This window comes from Neopelma chrysocephalum, unplaced genomic scaffold (genome assembly GCF_003984885.1).
Source record: "Neopelma chrysocephalum unplaced genomic scaffold, ASM398488v2 Primary Assembly neopelma1_59, whole genome shotgun sequence".
Lineage (NCBI taxonomy): Eukaryota > Metazoa > Chordata > Aves > Passeriformes > Pipridae > Neopelma > Neopelma chrysocephalum.
In genome coordinates, this window is record NW_020897714.1 from 30,436,975 (window position 1) to 30,457,493 (window position 20,519).

The following is a 20,519-nucleotide window of genomic DNA, read 5'->3' on the forward strand; positions in this document are numbered from 1 at the left end:
ATAAGATGGCATTTCTTTTTTTTTTCCTTCCTTTTTTTTTTCTTTTTTCTTTTTTAAGCTCATTTAGAGGTTTGGGGGGTTTTATTATTATATTATTCAAATACTAGTTCCAGCCTCAATTTCATGTGGTAATCTGTAATACTTCAAAATTATACATCTATGGTTACTGCCAGGAAAACAGAGATTTCATAAGAACCAGATGCTGTGTTCTCATATTATAAATCTCCTCTATTACTACAATTTGCAAAGGAATATCTTTACATCAAGGTGATATAAGCAAAGTATTCCAGTGTGTGACAAAACAGGATGAATTTAAAGTTTCCAAGCTACAACTGTAGATGATCAATCATTTTACCAATACCAATTCACTGTGTCACTTCACAGTCATTGACTGCATAGACCCCGAAAGACTGTCACTGGTTTCATCCTGGCAACTACATAGAGATTTTATAGTTAGCATTTGGGGGATGTTTGATAAGGCTACAATAAAATTCTCATAAATATTTGCTTAATACAATGTTTAAAAATGTCTGTGTACACACATACATGTATTGCTAGTGTTCTTTTTAGAACTACATTTCATACAAAGACACACAAAATGATGAAAAAGCAGATGGAACACGGCTACACACGCATCATTTGGTGTTAGTGCCAGCTGAAGCAGTTCTCCAACTCCCTTCCAGCCATTCACTCATTCCCATGGTTGGACCACTCCCTCAGATAATGCTCAGGTGTGCTCATAAGAGCTTTTGGGGCTGAAGCAGTGTGGGAAACTGGTCCACACTAAAATACTGGTAATTTCCTGGTTGAGTGTGCTTTTATTCTAAGCACATCTACTGTGCCATCTCACAAGGTGGCCCAACAATCTTACAGTTTTTCTTGAACTGAACTGAGGGGATGGGCTAGGTAAGAAGTCACTGGAAAGAAAAGATGATTAAGTCAGGATTTCAGCCAAAGGAATCACCCAGAGAACTGAGCTCTAACACAACAGGTGTCCAGCAATGCCCTTCAGAGATGAAGATCAACAGATCCCCATTTTGAAAAGGCAGTGGTAAAGATCTCTCAGGCACTTGCAGAATGCAAATATGGAGGAATAAAACAGCATTTGTCCAAGTTGAGGTCAACAGAGATACTAAATACCATCAAGAGCAGCATTTGGCCATTTCTACAAAAACATAGGCTAATTTTTTAGGAGTAGAGTAAGCTCAGATTTTCCCACTGATGGAAATACAGCTTATTGATTTATAGTCAAAAATATACACAAAGGCATGTGTGCTGTAGTCACAGGCATCCTGTGAATTGCTTAAAGTTATTAATCTACAATATAACACGTGAGTTTTCCACAGCTGATGTATTTTCACAGAAGAAATTGAGTAAGATTACCCTTCTGCAAACAGCACAGAGTTTGACAGTCAGGGTTATTTAAATAATACATTAAAACCACACTTTATTTTAAAAAGCTGTGGAGACATTTAGTTAAATGAACCGGTTTCAATGTGCCTTAGCAGTACCATATACCCAAATAAACTAAATAAGACCCAAAAGAACTTGAGCAACCTGGTCTAATGTTCACGGCAGGGGGTTGGAACAAAATGATCTTTAAGGTGTCTTCCAACCCAAAGCATTCTGTCATTCCATGATATAACTAATACATGTGGAAATATATTATAGATATTTAATTTATTCTTTGTTTTTCCAAATAAGTGCTACCCTAAGTAATCCAGACAAGTAACTAGAGTACACTATTTATGTGTACAATATTAAAACAGAAAAAGTCACTTATAAATGTTATTCATTCTAGTTAAGTAATTCAATTTTAAGGTAAATAAATAAGAGGTAACACCATAGCAAAAACACATCCAATATGAAATTTTCAGAAGACAGAATGAACGTTTTTTTATCAATTAACAGTTCACATGTTTTGCTACACCATTATCAATGAACAGACAACACATTTCCATCCCATTTTACAGTATTTTTCTACTAGACAATACACAGGCCTTATCAAAATAATATGCAAATAATTCAAGCTCTAAGAATACATTAAGTGCTCTTAATTTACATTTTTATTGTCTTTAAAAAGCTTCCTAAAGAAATGACAGATCAGCCATGAAATGTCTGAAATGCTAGCAAAATCCAAGGTAAACAGAAAAAAGGCTCTTTTTAAAGCATTCTTTTTGCCAAATTAAAACATTAAAAGCAAAAAGCCATGGATTTGTACTTATATACAAATTAAAATTTTAACTGAAACATATCAACATGCAAAGTACGAAGCAAAAATATGCTGATCTGATAAGAGCTCTGAAAAATAACAAAACAAATAGTAAAAAAAATCCCACATAAACGAAGATTACAAAGAAATCTGCAAAGCCTCAAAGCAGAAAATTGAAAATACTTCAAATAATGATTTAGAAATCCTCAGTAGAAGAAGAAAGGGCTACAAAGAGCCGCGCAGTGATTTGGAACATACCCGCCGTCTACAGAACCTATGAGGCGATCCTCCCTTAGCAATGGGTGACACAAGAAATGAGAAGAGAATCATCCACTTACTCAAAACAGCAGCTATTCACTTATATTTCACAGATGTAGGTGGTTTTGTTTCAAACAAACATACATGGTTCTATGGCAGTAGGTCAGGCGCTCAGACATAGTAATTAAACTTGCATTTATTTCGCAGTAGGTAAATAGTCACATTTCTTCCTTCAAGACACCTCGTTAATAACATTTTGACAAATGCAGTGTATAATCTATAAACAAAGTTGCAAGGACTCATTCCAACCATAAACAAAGAATTAAACCCACTATTTTTATTATACAGGCTATTCAGTATAATGACAGATGGCATTTTCAGTCCTATAGAGGAAAAGCTTAAATCTATAAACCCCTCCTTTTGCTTGGTAAGTAGTTCAGGTTTAAGTTCTCATTTAAGGGCTACATGCACACACATTTCATTTAGCCTTCAATTAGGCACCAACTCTACTTCCCAAAACTGAAAGTCTTCCCAATTCTAAAAGGGAATTTTACCTTGTTTAAAGCTGTTCCAATGTTTCTGAATTTGGCTTCTGTAAAAACTTTACCATTATTTATTAAGTATTAAACTTACACATGCATCAGTAACTTAAAGAAACCAAGTAACAGTAGTTTTTCCTAGAACTTTTTCTTTTAACACCACTTGAGTGCTGTTCACAGTCAATTCCTTCACTATTCTTAATGCTTTAGTAGTATATTATGATTAAATAATCTGTGTATATAAGGGCTAAACATTCAACATTTGTAAAAAGTTTTCAAACCTAAAAATGACCCATATTTTTAAACAGAAAGTAATAGGAAACATTTAACTTACTACAAGCTAAATTTTCACTTTAGTAGATCAGAAATGTAAGCATAAAATGCCTTACCCTTTGTTCCAGAGCTGACTGAGTCTGTTGTCTTAAAAGAGTTTTAAATGGCCCCCCTTCTTTTCCAGCACTCCCACTGCCCATTCCTGAAGAGTATCAGTACAAATGACATTCAAAGAAACATATATTATAATTTGCAATCAAAGGTTAAATTAGAAAATAGACACAATAGTAATTGAAAACAGTCAAATGATCCCCATAATTTTAATTTTAAAAATGCTGAGCATCACAATTTTACTTGGGTTTGGGAGGGGTATTCTAGAGTTAGGTTTCCACATGACTAGCAGTGGTTTTATAGCATTTGGACAAACCCCTCCCGGTCTAAGATCTTTTTCTGCTGTCAATCTGAATTAAAAACAATTCCCAGATACAAAGACTTGATGATCTGGGCTTGCATTTCTTTCCTGTGACATAAAACTTTTCTTCTTGCTATTGGGAGTTTTGCCTATGATTTAAATGTAGATCTGCCTTCTCTACTGTTCACAGAAAGTTTCTACATAACCAGATTTTCAGTCCCTCTCAAAGAGGGCCTCTCTGCCAGATTACTCTGTAGTTAAGTATCTCTCACTACTATCATTCCTTTTTTTTTTTAAATGAAAGTAATAAAAATCCAGCCTTCTAACAGTTTCAGAGTAACTAAATCACCTTTCCTAACCACTGGTAGGAGACTGGACACACAATTACAGCAGTAGCTACATAACACATGATTAGGAGCAAAAAGAAAATTGCAATGGCAATGCACATCCTTTAATTTAAAATATAAACTCCGAAAAAAAAATTACCAATTACTTTTATTTTCTTTAATATTTACGCAATGAAATATTCACTCATCTGATTCATTCACATAAGCCAAGGGTTACTGCTCAGCATTTAAAACTGCCACACTTATTTGATTACTATATTTGCACACACATAACCTGCACATTATCTGTAAATGAAAATAAGAGATAAACTTCGATTTTGCATAATATGGGTAATTCCCTCTTCCCTTCTTTCAGATTTATCTCCATCCCTACCCCCCACTATAGGAATTTTTTCTGAAGAGAAAGTTTATCAGATACAAAGACATCTTTGCTACTGAATTACCTGTTCCCAAGGACCTTAACTGAGCGTGTTGAGATGCAGGTTATGTGTATGACAGTGAATTTTGTGCTCTATGGTTAGAAATCAAAAAAAAATAAACACATACCAAGATTGTGTTTTTCCTAAAGTAAACACAATGCTGGTGAATCAGATTTTCTTAGCAATATTTCATGGCTAAAGACATACTATCATTGGTATTCCTTGTTTCTAAAGACATCAGGGCTAATTTGACAAAGCAAAAATAAACACTTAAGTTGTATAGGAAAGCACAGGATAAAGAACAAAAAGGTGTCAGGAGCAGGATGAAATACAAACACCACAGTGCAAACAGTTATGAATGAAGCCAAGATTTTCTTTTACAGAATTTATAACTAATTTAACATAACAATTCCTTGCTAGTTTCCTTTTTCTTCTGATCAAGCATCTGATAAAGGTCAACAAAACTGTAAATATACTTCGAAGTGCAGTTATTTGTTTTAATCAAAGACTGGGAGATCTAGAAATAATACCAGACTTAATAATGTATGTAAAATCATTCCTAAATTCATTCATTTTGAAGAGCTACTAGGCTACCATTACCATATAATTAGATAGAAAAATACTACGATTTTCAACAAATATTTTTAGCTGTTCTTGGATAAGGAAACAAAAATATTAGTATCTGTATAGTCCCATTAAACAAGATTAAATTGCTTCTACTCTTTGGCACTGATTCTAAACATCATTGCCAGGGACTATACAATAATAAATACAGACAAACAGAGCATAAATACTGGACATGAAACAAACTCAAAAAATACAAACTAACCAAAATAGCTTCTACAGAAAAAAAAAAGCAGTAATATCAACTCTTTAATTTAAATCTATGAAAATAACGCATGTCAGTGAAATGGAAAAATGGGCAGAAAAATTAAAAATACGGGTTTTGTTTAGAAGATTAAATGAAAAAGCAGAGTTGCTAGCCATCTGATAACCATTATGTTGACCAACTATGAATGAATTAATGAGCAAGTGCAAGGAACATTTGCTCCATGCAAAATACAGGGACAACAAAGTGAAGAGAATGTAGGTGATTGAAAAAAAAGGTAAATTATTTTAGTCCAATTACCAAAGGAAATTTTGCAAGAGTAAAGGAGAAAGTTCCGTAGCACAAGCTACAGGTTTCAAATCCTACAAGCAGTTCTGAAGCTGTTTCAAGCTCCTGGGGCAGAGGTGAGAGATGGGATGAATAGTCATGTAGCCAGCAGTTTTCAGAGGCTAACTGAGCAAAACCAGGGTTATAGAAGGCTGTGTGTTAATTGCCCCCATATCAAATAACAACAACATTTCCTTAAAAGTTTGCTTAAAAGGCCATAATAGATAGATCCTACCAGAAGCAGCCAGAAGCAGCTCTTCAGTGAAAGAAACACTTTTCCTCAGAACAACTGGGCTGACATGGCTAGAGTGTAGAGGTTTAATGCTAGACCCCGAGAGGAGGAGACAGGACTTTTTAAGATGTGGGGAATCACAAGAGAGTGTAGGGGAGCTGGGAAACAGGAAAATCCTAGGTCCCTGTGGGGAAGGTGCTGTGGAGGAAAGTAATAGAGACAAAGAGATGTAGATTCAGAAGATGACTAAAGAAACGGACAAAAGAAATCAAAATGAAGCATTTTTGTTTTCTCTAAACGAATCAACACTTACTGCTAAATTCTTTCGCAACACACAAAGAAATGGAATGACAATACAGCTCCACAATGTGAATGAGAAGCATGTTTTTAAAAATCATGACTTGATTATTTTCCTTTGGAAATTATTTTTTTAAAAGCAATGGTAATCTGACATTTATTTTAAATTTCAAACAAAATTTGATAACAAATACTTTGGAGTAAAATAAAAGTAACACAGTCTTTGCACACACTTAATCTGATTACTTTCATTATTTAGGTAGAAAAAGTTGTTTTCCAGAGAGGTCATGGATTTGGTTTATGATTTTCTAAAGTAATAAATCTTGTAGAATTCTAAGTTCCCAAAAAGAAAAGGAGTTCCCACCTTCTCAATTTCCTCCAAACATATACTGTGTGACATCAAAATGTATTACTGGATTAAAATAGGTCATGCTTTTCATCAGCCTGATTCTGTTCATTTGCAGTGGCAGAAAATCTATCACTACTCACAGAAGTCTATCTTCAAACCCAAACAAGCTTTCTCAGCATGTGTATTTATAGACCAGAATGAATAACACAAGCACAGTTGTATTTTACAAAAGACATTAAGGTAACATTCTCCTGATTTGGAGCTACTGAAAACTAGATGCTCAAGCAGATCCAAGTTTCAACCTCCTCTATTTTGTTACTCCTATTGTGAAATTGTGGTATCTGCACTCTTTCTCCAGGTCAGTCTCCATCTCAGACACACGAACACACAAACTATCTGACTGAGAAATAAAGAAGAATATAATATACTGCAGAAACATCAGAAAAGACTTCATTTTCACATCAGCCAATTCAAGTAATGGTTATCTTGAATTTGATAATGTTTGATGTGTCACATGAGAAGTCTACATTTCTTTAACTTTTTTTAAACACTAACATCACCTACTTTCACACTGAAATATTCCAACTTAGCAACAGTCTTGGGAAACAAAAAGCAGAGGTCTAAACATGTACAGGGAATTCTTAAAAACAACATACCGAGTTTAGTATGTTATAGAAGCAGCTTCTGCACATCACCAAATTTTTGGTGAAAGGTAACATGAATGACTCAAGAATCATTTAAACTGTCATTAAACTGTCCTTTTAATCTATTAAGATTCAAAATCAAGTTTGTCATAACCAAGATATGGAATTTTTATATGCAACCAGCAAATCCTTTTGGGAGAAGTTTCAGCAGCAGAGTTAAAAGCTGCTAAAAAGACAGTGCTGGTAAGCAAAACTGGGCCCACTGTTAGCTTTAGTACTAAAAAGACAGCTAAAAAATATCTTCACATACTTGAAAACTCCCTAAAAATAAGAGCTACCAGTTACACAATCTGTTTCTGTTCTGTATGAACTGACTAAAGACAAAAGGGTCCATCCACCTCCATAATATTGCCAGCAATGATGTAAGGTTGCTGCTTTAAAACCCTAACAAATTCACACTGAGTTGCCACTTTCCTAACTTGAGAACATTTACATCTATAAAGATGACCACCTATGTTACATTTAAATCCTTTACATGAAATGATCTTTATCATGGAAAATATGATCAAATGAAACAGTTTTCAAATATTCAGTAAACCAAACACATGAATTTGTGGTTCTTCTATATCATAAGCATCCAGTTATATCTGTATGTCCTTTAAACAAGTGATCACCATCCACAAAACAGTCATCATTTAAAAATAAGGACAAAAAAAATAAACTGCTTTTGTTTGCCTGTTTGTTTTAAAAATGGGACAGAGAAGATAGCACTGAGAAAGACAGCTTCCTAACTGGGAACAGTTTTAACAGATATCCAGGGAATAAACCAGGTAAAATATTTAATACAAATCCATTTGAATGCAACATTTAACTTATCTCCTAGGAAAAATTCTTGAAACGGGTGCTATCAAGTAAAATTGAATCATCTGCTTTAATACGCTTAAAAATTGTCTAATTAGATGGAGACAAGAATGTTCTGAGTTTGAAATACCACAATTGAAAACATAATTTGAAAAGTAACCAAACTTTTATTAACACTTCTGCAAAATATTTTGCTCTACGGTAGCAAAATTCAGGGCCTTGGTCACATAATGGAGAGTAAACAGACACTAACTCTTTGAAGTTGTGCTGACATTATTACTAACATGATTCTAACCACAAGGAGGGAGGAAACAGCAAGTTGAAAAAATTATGACAGACCAATGAAGAAAGAAAAACGTTTTTTAAATGGCTGGAGCTACTTGTGATGCAATTTAAGTTACTTTCAAAGCGTACACTGTGTACGTAAAGCCATTTCCACATACCAAGAGAACAAAAAGACAGCAGCTGCTATGTTTCTAGTATTGCATTTGCAAAAAGGATTTCAAAAACAGAAAATGTATGCAGTATATTTATAGCACAACACATGAGGCCTGAAGACTACATAGTTTTAGTAACACCATCCTTGACATACTGAGGTGAGAAATGTACTCCCATGATTTGTGATATGAAATGGAGGAAATATGAAAAAGGCAATTACTTAGGACTCCCTTAATGCTCCAAGATGTTTTATTTTGTCTTGAATACAGTTGTCTTACAAAAGTAATTTTAATGTTATCCAGGACAGTGGAAATACAGGCAGGATTGAAATTTTTGCCCTACAGAAACCCTTTTGAGCTTGAGGTATGCTATGTGAAGTCTCCAATTTCCACATCATTTTGATAACTTAAATGCCAGAAAGCAAAAAGGGGTTGAATGAAAATATAAAAGGAGAAACACAAATTAAACAAAAAGTGGGTGGAAGCGCCTTACCAGTTTTGGGTGTCAAACTCAAATCTGTGTCAGAAGAAGAGGACTGTCGACTGTAGGACTTGGAAGGTGAAAAGGAATAGGTTTGGTTTTTCAGAGGGGTGGAGGGTCCTGATGAATGAGTATTGGGATTGGGATCTTCATTGAAAGGAATCCTGCCAGAAGAAGGTGGAAACATATTCAGTAATCCTGTGCCAAAGGACCTGGCTGACAGCAGCATGATCCAAACACCAGGATGGGACTGGGGCAGGGCCAGCAGCTATTCCTTAGGTGCGAGACTGGGGATGAGGCCAGAGGCAAAGAAATGCTGTTTTACCCATTCAGCATTCTACAGGTAGATGCTGATAATCTACAATGAAACAATTAAGCCAAATGAAAGGCATGAGATGTGACAAAAAAATCATATATATATATGCAAAAGAAAAAAATTGAAAAGTTTATGGCTTAAAAATCTGGTCAAGTACACAATGCTTTGAGTTAGTTTAATAAAGAAAAAAATGATTTCAAATTATATTTGTGTTTATACATATTTATACATCTATGTATATACACACATATGCATTTAAAGGAAAAAAAACAACGTTTCCTTATCCTATAGCAGCAGCAGCATGCCACAGCTAAAAACAGAGCAAAGAGGAGAATCTTTATGGGAACAACTATATTGACAAACAGTTCACTTATGCACAGGTTGACTTACCTGCTCTCTAAAACAATCTCTTCCACAAATGGCACAGACCCTTCCTACAACCACTTTAAAACCTAAATACCGTATCAGAATTATGCTTGAAAGCAATTATGAACTCGAATCAAAACATGGTTTTCTCCAGTGACTGTACAATAGTGAACGTTTCCCAGATACACCAACTTAATTTTTACTGAATTTCTCAGGAAGCAAGCACGTTAAAACGAAATGAAGAGCGTGGCTTTGTGGAAGAGACTCCGATGCATTTCCAAGAAACTATTGCCTTTGTTTCAGCAGCTGCACACTGGGCAGTTCTTCACTGACAACAGGAGGTGTCTCCATGAGAAAATGAGGGAGGAAGGATGGGTGGTACCTGCCTACACTGCCTGCCTGCCTGCCCTTTGCGACCACTGTGCCTGTGGCCTGCCTCTCCCCAGCTCTGGAGTCTGAGCAGTCTCGTACCAGTGTAGATGAGAGTGGGAACAGACACAGAGAAGTTCTGAGTAAGTCGTGAGCCAGTAGCAGTGTGAATTGGGCTGTTGTGAGTCGAGCGGCATCCATGGCTTGGCGGATGAACCAGCGGAGACCTGAGAGAATTTGCAGCCAAGGTGGAAGAAAAGAAAACAATACATACAAACAGGTTGCAAGGTTATGTTATCAATGATTTCAGGGAAGTTTAGCTAGAAGAGATCTCTTACTCTAAGCAGACTCTAAGAATTTAAATTCCTAGCATGCAAGAGTCCAGATGAAAATAAAAAGAGGAAAAGGAACAGCTTAAGCACTAGCTTGTGAATGCATAATTGATTCTCTGGCAACAGGGCATCAAGTTAGTAAAGCCAAGAATAAGAAGTATTAGTTGATTTTGCTGCTTTAGAGAAACACGCCCATTTTTTGAAGTGAGACAGTATCCACCACCAAGCTGAACAGGGATAATTTGGGAGGTGGAATTTCCACATTTTGCTGCAGAGCGAAAGCTACCGATTTATTCATGGATGCTTTTTAGGTTAATAATTACCAGGTCTACCTTTTTTCCTTTTAAATCACCGCTGTTATTTCATGCTGCACTGTATCCAGAAGTTCTTTTGATGGCAATTTTTTAAATTAAGACAAGTTAAACAAGCTATTATTTGAAATAGAAACCAGTGATTTTTAGAATTCAGAGCATATTTTGTGGTATTTTGCAGAGCAGTTGATGCCTGCACAACAAAAATGCCTAATTTCTACTGCCATGACACAACAGTTCAAACTAATGAAAATGGCTACTTTAATCAATACCTCTAGAAACACAGCATATGTAGGACAATTTTTTGTGCTGTTTTTTCCTTCCAGAAATTGGATTGCTCTAGCAAACAGAAAATTTATCCATGCAATAAAGTAGTAACAGTTTGAAGAAGACTGCAAGTATAATTCTATTAATCTGTATGCATATCAAAAAATTGCATTCAAACTGTTTTTGGTGCTGCAGTAGATACGACAAAGATCATGAAATTCTACCTCTCATCATAAAAAGTTTTCCCTGCAAGTTCACTGTCTACCTGTTTTGCCATAGTCCTACTTGTTTTGCAACAGTTAAAAGGAAAGCACACAACAAAAGATGAGACCTTTCTGGGGTCATTGTCTAAATCACTGACAGAACTGTCTGAATTCAAAATTTATATCTTCTTATATGGTCAGCATACACAGTCAAACTTGAACCAAAGGTATACCCTAAGAAGTCCCCATAGAAATGTTTATTGTACAAACATGGAGTCAAAGCAGAACTAATGATCGGTTAAACTGGTGGATCACAACCCAAGGATACGTAATACTGTTGCTACATGAATTCAAAAGTCATCTTAAGTAAGGATTACCACTCCATCTTCTATTGAAATAACATAAGTAATCCAACCTAAAATTTCAAAATTGTGGAATACAAACTGAGTTGCCGACAAATAAAACTATAAAAGGAAAACAAATTCTGGGGAAAAAAAGAAATCACACAGTTATGTAAAACTGAATGAGTATGAAAAGAAGAGAGGTGACACTTGTTTCCCTACAAGCTACTAATTCATACTTACTCCTTCATTTCTTTGGATGGGGAGTTACATGCAGGTAAAAATGCTGATGTGTTACTTAATTTATCCAACGTGCAGGCTGTTCCTATGGCTCGCACTACCAGTCCAGACTCTCCCTCCAAATCAAAACACTGCAAATAACCAACAACAGCATTTCCTCTCATTTCAAGCACCTTCAAGCCAATCTTCCTTTGCAGTTCACCTACAAAACAAAAGGTAAAGAGCTCATAAATGCAGTGAACTTTCCCTATTCTCTTTCATGGTCTTTGACCTCTTCTTTTGGAATTGCCAACCAAGTCAGTAGAACAGGTAATAAATCCAATCCTACACAGTTATGCCAAGGAGCTGGTCACAACCTCTGCCTCCTATAACATAGTGTGATACCAATGTGTTGCATAGCTTTTTTCTTTTTTTTCTCCATATCCACTCTGATTGCCAAAATAACAGGTTATTTCAGGTTTTTTCCCCGTCTACTTTTTATTTTCATTAGTTTTTTCCTTTTTCTCTTTATTTAGAGAAAGAGACAGTCAAGATGTGTCCTGGAACTCAGGTAATTTTCTAAATACTCCTTCACACAGTTCAGAACAATGTAACATCTTTGACACCTATGTGGATAGGCATCTATAATTTCTTTATTTACAAACTTATTCAAGCGTATCTCAACCTAATTCATACTTTTCGCCCTCTCCCACAGCAAACAAAAGATTGCCACTTCTCTTTTAGCTGCACATAAGGACTGAAAGACTGTGACTGTAACACACTGGTCTGTTATTGCTGCTTACTTAGTAGGATGTTTAAAAAAAACATATTTAATGGATCTATGTAGCTAGATTGTTTTGGTCATACTTAGGTAGAAAATATCATCTCTCTTATGATGAAAATTAAAGACTTCCAAAATCCTCTGTTAACAAACTGAAAAATCCTCACTGTCACAAAGGATAGCCCTAACAATGTCACTGCTGCTGAGAACTCATGTGGAATAAAATGGTCACAGAATCGTAGAATATCCTGAGTTGGAAGGGACCCACGTGGATCATCGAAGTCCAACTCCTGCCCCTGGTTTCTACTGCTTTCTTGAAGTTTGATTTTAAAATTACTAGCACAGGTTACTATTGTAAAACTTCTTAACTGAAATCATGCCTGTACTGGTCTTGAAAAAATCTCGAAGATTGAGGTAGTGTATGAAGTTCCTAGCTAAGTGAAAAGTGCTAGGGATTTCATCCAAGCCAAGGTCGAGACCGTATTCTTTTTAACATAAACAACACATAACATGACACAGACCTGTGAAACAGCCTGGCTCGCTCTCAGAAGTTACAGATTTCTCCAGGATTCTCCAGGTGTGGCCATCAGTAACGGATTGCAATGTGAAACATTTTATAACATGACATGAAACAGTATTGCTGTGAGGTGTTTTGGTTTTATTCCTCTTAACCACTTCCTTCAATAAAATCTGGCAGAACACTTCCGCATGTGCTACTTTATCCACTTGCACTGTTTGTGCAAGACAAGAGATATGCAAATTTTAATCCTGTAAACTAACAGGGAGCTATATTAAAGTGTCTTCATGTCAGTTATGACAATAGTTTTTTTCTATTCTATTTCCTCAAAATGTGCTTTCACAGTGAAGACAATGAGTAACATCTCCATGATCTCTTCTACGTTGCCCCACTTACTAAAGATCTCCACACATGCTTGCAAAACCCAACTCACTGTTTATTTTAGTACCTTCCTTAAAACACAGCTGTATCTACAAGAAACCCGACAACATTAAGAGCCAAGCAGAGAACTGAAACCACTGCCTATCATCCTGGTGTCTATGTTTCATTTCTTTTTATTCCTTACACCTTCAATATTATCCATCTTCAATTGATTGCCCCTTGCCTTACTGTGCAATTACTAAGGGCACAAGGGTGTTTTGTTCTGTACTACTGGCACTGAAACACAAGGATCGTGGTTCACAGCTGCTGTTGGTCAGCATCAGTAACAACTAGAACAACATAAAAAAAATCTGTGAAGGTACTGAAACTATGGAGACAACTGACTCTAATCACTGGTCTCTCCAGGAACTGTAAGTATGTTCTGCAGAATCAGTGCAAGGCAACAGTCATCAGAATAACAGAAACACAGAATGTCCTGGGTTGGAAGGGATCTTAAAGATCATCTTGTTCCAACCCCTTGCTGACAGTCCCAACCAACCTGGCCTTGAAGAGTTCCAGGGATGGGGCATCCACAGCTTCTCTGGGCAACCTGTTCCAGTGCCTCCAGTAGAGAATTTCTTTCTAACATCTAATCTAAATCTACTCTCAGTTTGATGCCATGCCCCCTTTTCCTGTCACTCTAGGCCCTGGTAAATAATCCATCTCCATCTTTCCTGGGTACTGGAAGGCTACAATTAGGTCACTACAAAGTCTTCTCTTCTCCAGGCTGAACAATCCCAGTTCTCTCAGCCTTTCCTCACAGAACAATAACCCAAGCTTGATTTCAATCAGATGGGATGAATAACACCAGTATTAATGCACACTGTATCTCAGATGGTGTATATTTGTTCACATATTTCAAAGTAGCCTAAAGAGGGTAGAGTTGTTCATTATTTTAACTGAGTTAAAATTCTAGTAATACTCCTCATATGGGTTAAGAAAACCTTCAAAAAAGTTTCACAGGTTTCTTTGACCTTGCTACAAGCAACCAACAAATTAAAAGCAGAATGGTTTCACCAAAGAAGGGGAGGAAAAGAAAAAGTCAGCTATACTGGCCATCAGTTAGAATAGTATAATCCTCAGAAAGAGAAGACACTGTGAACTGAAAAAAACAAACATAATTAATCCCCAAAATCATAAATAAGCAAGGCACTTATTTAAATGGTGAATATTTTTAAAAGCAGCAATAACCATTACAGCCTACATGATTTAATACCTGACATGAGTGAAATAAGTCTTTGTCTGGCCTCATTTGATGCCCTTGGAGTACGAATTCGGTCTATCCACTGGTATTCTGGGTCTTCGTTAACTACAAGTTCTTCCACAAATCCATGAATTATTACTGCTCTGTAACACTTAGGAATAGATGTAGCTGTTAAAAAATATATATAAAAGATGTAAGACATAAGTCTATGAGCCAAGAATTACAAGAAAAAATAAAACTACACATAAAAAGGGATGTGAACGATTCCAGAAAGTTATCCACATGATTTTCTGTGAAAATGTGGACATGCTCAAGCAGCTTTGTTCTGGGAGACCCTGGAACACCAGTAAGATAACTGCTCAGTGTATCAGTTACAACATGTACCATTATGAAACCTTTTCACTTTGTGTCTCTTTAACAAGATATAGACCCAAAATAACACTATGTATGTATTCACAGACATTGAAATGGAACTTAAATAAATTAAAAAAAAAATCAGTTATTTACATTGTTTTGAAATACGGACAGTAAAAGTGTATTAAAAAAGAAAAGCAAACCAAACAACTCTATGCATTTTTTACTGGCTTCAATGCAATCTTCACTGAGCTTATGCAACAAGCTGGTGATACAAGGGAGACTGACAGAGCAGGTAAAGAAAGAAAAATGGGGGAGAGAGGAGAGGTTTTCTGTTCCAATAAATTTTTTTTTCTCTACTTACTGCAAAAAAATTTGACTCCACAGGATGACTGCCTAAATCTGTTTAAGTCATTGAAGAGATCTACTTTCACCACCACGTTGATCTCCCCACGTATACCTATCAACAAAAAGCCATGAGATATCAGAAGCTGTATCAATACAAAACTATCTCTACTAATTATTCCCTATTATTAGTAATTAATGCAGTTTCTATTACCACTGAGTCAGTTTTTCTGCAAAGAATGTACTATAATGAACTGACAAGTCAGGTGTCAACTCCAGCCTGGGCCAGGGGAGTGGGAAGACCTGTCCTTGCCTCTCAGATCAGCTGCAGAGGTGCCAACGAGAGGAAGTTTCTAGTTCTGCCAAGCCTTTGAGGCTGAAGTGATGCAAACAACAGTCCTCAAATACCTGTCATACCAGACAGGGCTTTAGGAGAAAGATGGGATTGGGAAAAAGAGGCCATCAGCCTCCTAGCACTGCAATGGTCCCTCTGCTGCAGGGTGCACGTGCAAGTGCTCCTTCTGCTGAATTTTCAAAATTGCAGTAAAGCCACTCTCTAAAGTTCAACCAAGTGAGAAAAAATTACGGTTCTTTCTAGAACCCCAGAATGGGACAGTAATTGTTTGCTAAGTACCTTAACTGTGAGAGGAAATATATAAAAAATAAGGTATTACAGACCTTAGTTTTCGGCCACAATTAAACCTTACTAATAATGGAATATTTCCTAACACACAGCCATTCATTTTTGACTTTTTTTACTTTCCTATTTTGAGCTCTTTCTTCTTTTTCCCCACCCAGTAACAAAATCACTTCACATATTATATGTTCTGACATATTGAGGACTAATTTCTTGATAAGTCTGATCTCTAGTGTCTTCAGAAGCCTTTATCACGTAAGTATATGACAAAAGCAACAGCATTAGATTCGTTGTTCGACTCAAACACTATTGCAATAAAGTCAGCAAGATGTAATTCCAAAATTCCAAGAGAAAGAAGCCTTCAGTTACTGTAACTGCCTCAGGTTCATATATTTTCACAGGCAATCATGTTGAGGTAAAAAAAACAAAATTTAATAGGAATTTAAGAACATTATTTCTTTTTTTAAGGAAGCATCAATTACTGTTTACCAAGAGAAAAGATAATTGGAATCTAGTGCTACGAGCATGAAGATATACTAATTCCAATTCCACTTAAATAAAAAAAAAGATGTGAAATGCCAACAGATCTAGAAAAACGTAGAGAAATATAAATCTCTCTGACCTACAAGTTGTACACATCCTGAGACAAGCATAGCTTCAAAAGAAAATGTATGATAGAAAAACGTGCACAGAACAAAAAGATAAATAAGAAAAACATATGCAGTATTTCTCAAAAAAACCCTTCTTTAATATAACTGTTTTAAATATAAAAAATACTTTGCATCAGTTATGATGCCCATCTAGTAAACACCACAAACAATTTCGCAACAATGATTTATAATTAGCTTTTAACATAGTTAGGTGACTTAATTCACACTGAATAATGAACAAAGAGGATAATGGCAACCACATAAATGTCCTGTACTCAAGCAGCAAGCTAAATGGTATAAACTGACTTTGACTTTCCAAGACAAAAGCTGTTTCATTAAAATCAAAAGCAAAAATATCATTAACTTCATTTTCTCATACCTCCAGGACATTCTGATGAACTCTACCTAGCACTGAGATCACTCACTGCAGGGAAAAGGAATTTCATCCTGTTGAAGATATGTCACATCCTGTCCCTTGATCTCAAGTGAAGTTTATCCCAAATCCCAGGAAGGCACACCCCAAATAACTTCAGCAAAATTATATTCATTTACTAAACACGTGGTAACTGGAAAAGTATGTTTGGGTCTTTTTTTTTTCTAATGTTATTTTCGCAGTAACTACTTTAAATACCAAGTGAAGATTTTTTTTTCCACTTGTCACAAGCCCTGTGGAAGGCATTCTGCCAAGCACTAATCTGGACTCCTGTGCCAGAAATCTTTTCATGCCAGAAATAAGGGGGGGAAAAAAAGCCAGGAAAGTAGCTTTCCAGCTCCCAAAGCTAAAATTATTACAAATTTCTGAAGACAGCTTACAGAAAGGAAGATTACAAGAAGGAGATTACATCTCAAACAGGACTGTTTCAAATTAGCAAATCTTACCATGAATAGTATCATAAATTGGAAACCATCCCGAAATAACTGTAGCTGCTTCACTATAGAGCAAAGGATCAATATCTATGTACACTTTGCCAATGGCATCATTGGCACTGTAGGTGTCATGATCAAGAACTGTGATCTGGAGAGGCTCATCCTGTAGCTCTTCATCATCTACCTGGAAACGAATATTAACATGGAATCTGAGTATTTAAAAAAAGTGCAGGGAAACACTGCTGCAAAACAAACACAGAAGAGGGGAAAGTTAGTTATGTACAGTGACCTGGCAGAGATAAATCCGGAATTTCAGTTACCTGGAGCTAAACAACACATTCACTTATTTTGATTTTACCCTTCAGAGACTGGTGAGATCCTGGAAATAGAGAGTTATCACTGGGAGAAAAACAAAAATGCAAGATTACAGTGATTATATATATCAAAATTCCACTCTCCAGATTGTCCTCCTGTCTCCCCAATACATACTTTGAAATTAAAAAAAAAGTAATTTAAAATTTAAGATCAAATATCCCAGAGAACTATTATACCCTGATGTTATGATTAGTGGTGCTTTCACCACTGGTGAGTGGCTTAAAAAAAGACATTTTAAACAGCCTGCTGTAAAAATCCAGTAATTTCAGACAGGTAATTTCCTAAATAAGTGCAATTATCCACCTGCAGATACCTTGACTGTTTTTTAGGACAAGGACAGACCTTGTACAACTTTTTGTGCTGCATGTTACAAACCAAGAATCAGGTTTGCTAAATGCAAAGGGATGACTCATGTAAGTGTTTGCAGAATTGTAACATGTAGCCTTGTAAAAAAGATCAAACTACACACATGTGCACACACTTAGGACGTCTTAAGCAGTTAAGTGTTTTTCCACTCTCTGAAATGTGGGATTCTTTTTTATTATTATTTTCTCAGTGTTGCTGTTTGTCTCTTTTCTTTCCCATATTCATTTTTCTTTGCAAAAGGATGAATTTTGAGACATCTGTTATTGTCAGAAAAACTCTTTCTGCATGAAGAGAAGTTCTCTTTCTCCCTTCCCCACAAAACTGAGCTCAGGAACTGAAAGATGAAAAAAGGAAAACTGACTGAATTTCAACACCCCAGTACTACTTTCCTAATCAACATGTGTGCTGATTAAGAGATGCTCCTAATCATGTTGATTAATAATCTACCCATCCTTACTATTTTATATTTGCTCTAAAATGTTTTAACATTACCACCTATTACATCCCTGGCATGTATTTACAACCATGTTTATCCTGTGATATTATCTTAGAACACTATAAATGAACCATTACTGTATATTAAAATGTTTAATCAATTATTTATTCTAAATACCTTTTTATTTTTTTAATTAAATAAATAAAATGTAGTAACAAAAACCCCAAAAAAGAACATGTAAACATTTGTTCAGGGCACAATGTCAAAGGACATCAACAAATTAGATCCTGGAAAGCAACAAGCAATTACAGGAAAACACAGAGTGCCCTCGTTATTACATAAGGAAACGGGAAGAGAAAGTGTCCAGTAATTGTTGTCCAAGCTCTTTATTCTGTAATCTTCTCACAGGAATTTTCCATTTTCTTCTTTGTCAAGTGCATCATTCTTGCAACCCAAGGTAACATTTCAAATACTAATTAACTTTCCTTATTCCAAATTTTAAAAAATACAAGAATACCTGTACCCATATCTGAAAGCCTAATCCATGCTATTTTTCCCCCCACTTTCACCTCACTCTTGTCTTTTCTAGTATTACCCAGAACAGCATTTGAGTTGGATCCAACCTGGCAAGCTTTAATCTTCACAAACACTCCTAAAAAGCCAACAAGACACCTTTAGCAAACAAGGTACAACTGCAGATGGGATTGCTGAAAAGGCTTTGTGTGTATTTAGGCAGAAACACACTTCAGTGCTCAAAACTCATTTTCTGCCTGAAATGCAATTATTTCATTAAGGGCATCTAAACCAGAGTGTCTATATAGATAGAGGTGAACTCTTAAAAAATACTTACTTCAAATTTGAACCACTCAGAATTCCACTGAGGATTAAGCGATTTGGGATACACATCTGTCTTAAATGTTGTATTTCCAAATTTCACCTAAAATACAAATATTCAATTATCAATAATAAATACTAATAAGTAAATTCACAGACTCATTAAAGCTACACACACAAATAATTTCAAATACATATTTCAGTAATTTAAACAAATTATTTTCTTTTCACTGAGAGTGGCTTTTTAAATTGATTTACATATATCAGTATCCATCAACCAAGGACACTTCCAACCAACCTCACTCTCATAATATTGAAATTGTTTCTTTTCCTCCTCAATCACTTGAAAGGTAAAAATATTGCTTATATTGGCTATTCGAAGTCCCTTGGTATACTCTCCTTGCCTTCTGTTTAGAAATACTGTAAGGAAAAATTATCTAAATATTGACAGCTTATGGCCTATTACTCGTCTCTCTAAGATTTCTGAATCGGCTTATCAGAAAATTGATTAAAAAATATAAAAACAACCTGGGAGTGTGACACATAGAGAGGGGACTACTAAAAATTAAATATTCTCCATATTTCTATTTATGAATGCACCTTCAACCACATAATTGCCTATTTCAGGAGTCTCCATCTGGTCTCCATGGGCGTCTATTTCAGGCTGACCCAGTTTGGGTTTTGTAGCGGGTTTTTTTTTTTTAATGAAACTGAATTTCTGTGATGCTCCATACATCCAAAAACCACACAGCACCATGTAAGAGCCTTTATTTCACTGCAGCTTCCATTCCAAACCATTTACAAACACTTGTAGTTCTCTAAAGGTTGCTTCTCAAAAAAATTAGTGCTTCAACTCATACCAAGTATCTGATGGTACTTACAAGTACCCAAAGTCATGTTTTTGCATTCATTCAAGATTCTTATGGAAATAAAGAGTGTGCTGATATAAAAGAAATGCTGCATTTAAAGACAGTTGGGGATTTTGAACTGTTGTCTTCTTTTAAAAGTCTAAATGGATTTTGGAGACTAAATTTGGGCCCAGATTTGAAAACTGTATAGTAATTTTTGTAATGTTTTTGCTTAAGACAGTAT

The 20,519-nt window shown here is 35.6% G+C and overlaps 1 protein-coding gene across 13 annotated transcripts in view; it reads right to left on the minus strand.

Moving 5' to 3' along the window:
- C2CD5 (C2 calcium dependent domain containing 5) overlaps positions 1-20,519 on the minus strand; it is a 66,066-nt gene that overhangs the window by 42,690 nt on the left and 2,857 nt on the right. For 5 of the 13 annotated variants that reach the window (XM_027680785.1, XM_027680781.1, XM_027680783.1 and 2 more), the window contains exons 2-9: positions 19,444-19,530; positions 17,429-17,600; positions 15,282-15,377; positions 14,576-14,731; positions 11,666-11,864; positions 8,930-9,081; positions 5,852-6,046; positions 3,399-3,484 (exon numbers count right to left, since the gene is read on the minus strand). In XM_027680785.1, the coding sequence (XP_027536586.1) occupies positions 3,399-3,484; positions 5,852-6,046; positions 8,930-9,081; positions 11,666-11,864; positions 14,576-14,731; positions 15,282-15,377; positions 17,429-17,600; positions 19,444-19,530 (1,143 nt within the window). Of the gene's footprint in view, positions 1-3,398; positions 3,485-5,851; positions 6,047-8,929; positions 9,082-10,070; positions 10,196-11,665; positions 11,865-14,575; positions 14,732-15,281; positions 15,378-17,428; positions 17,601-19,443; positions 19,531-20,519 lie in introns of those variants that run through there. The other 8 variants (XM_027680791.1, XM_027680789.1, XM_027680794.1 and 5 more) reach the window with 3 other exon arrangements.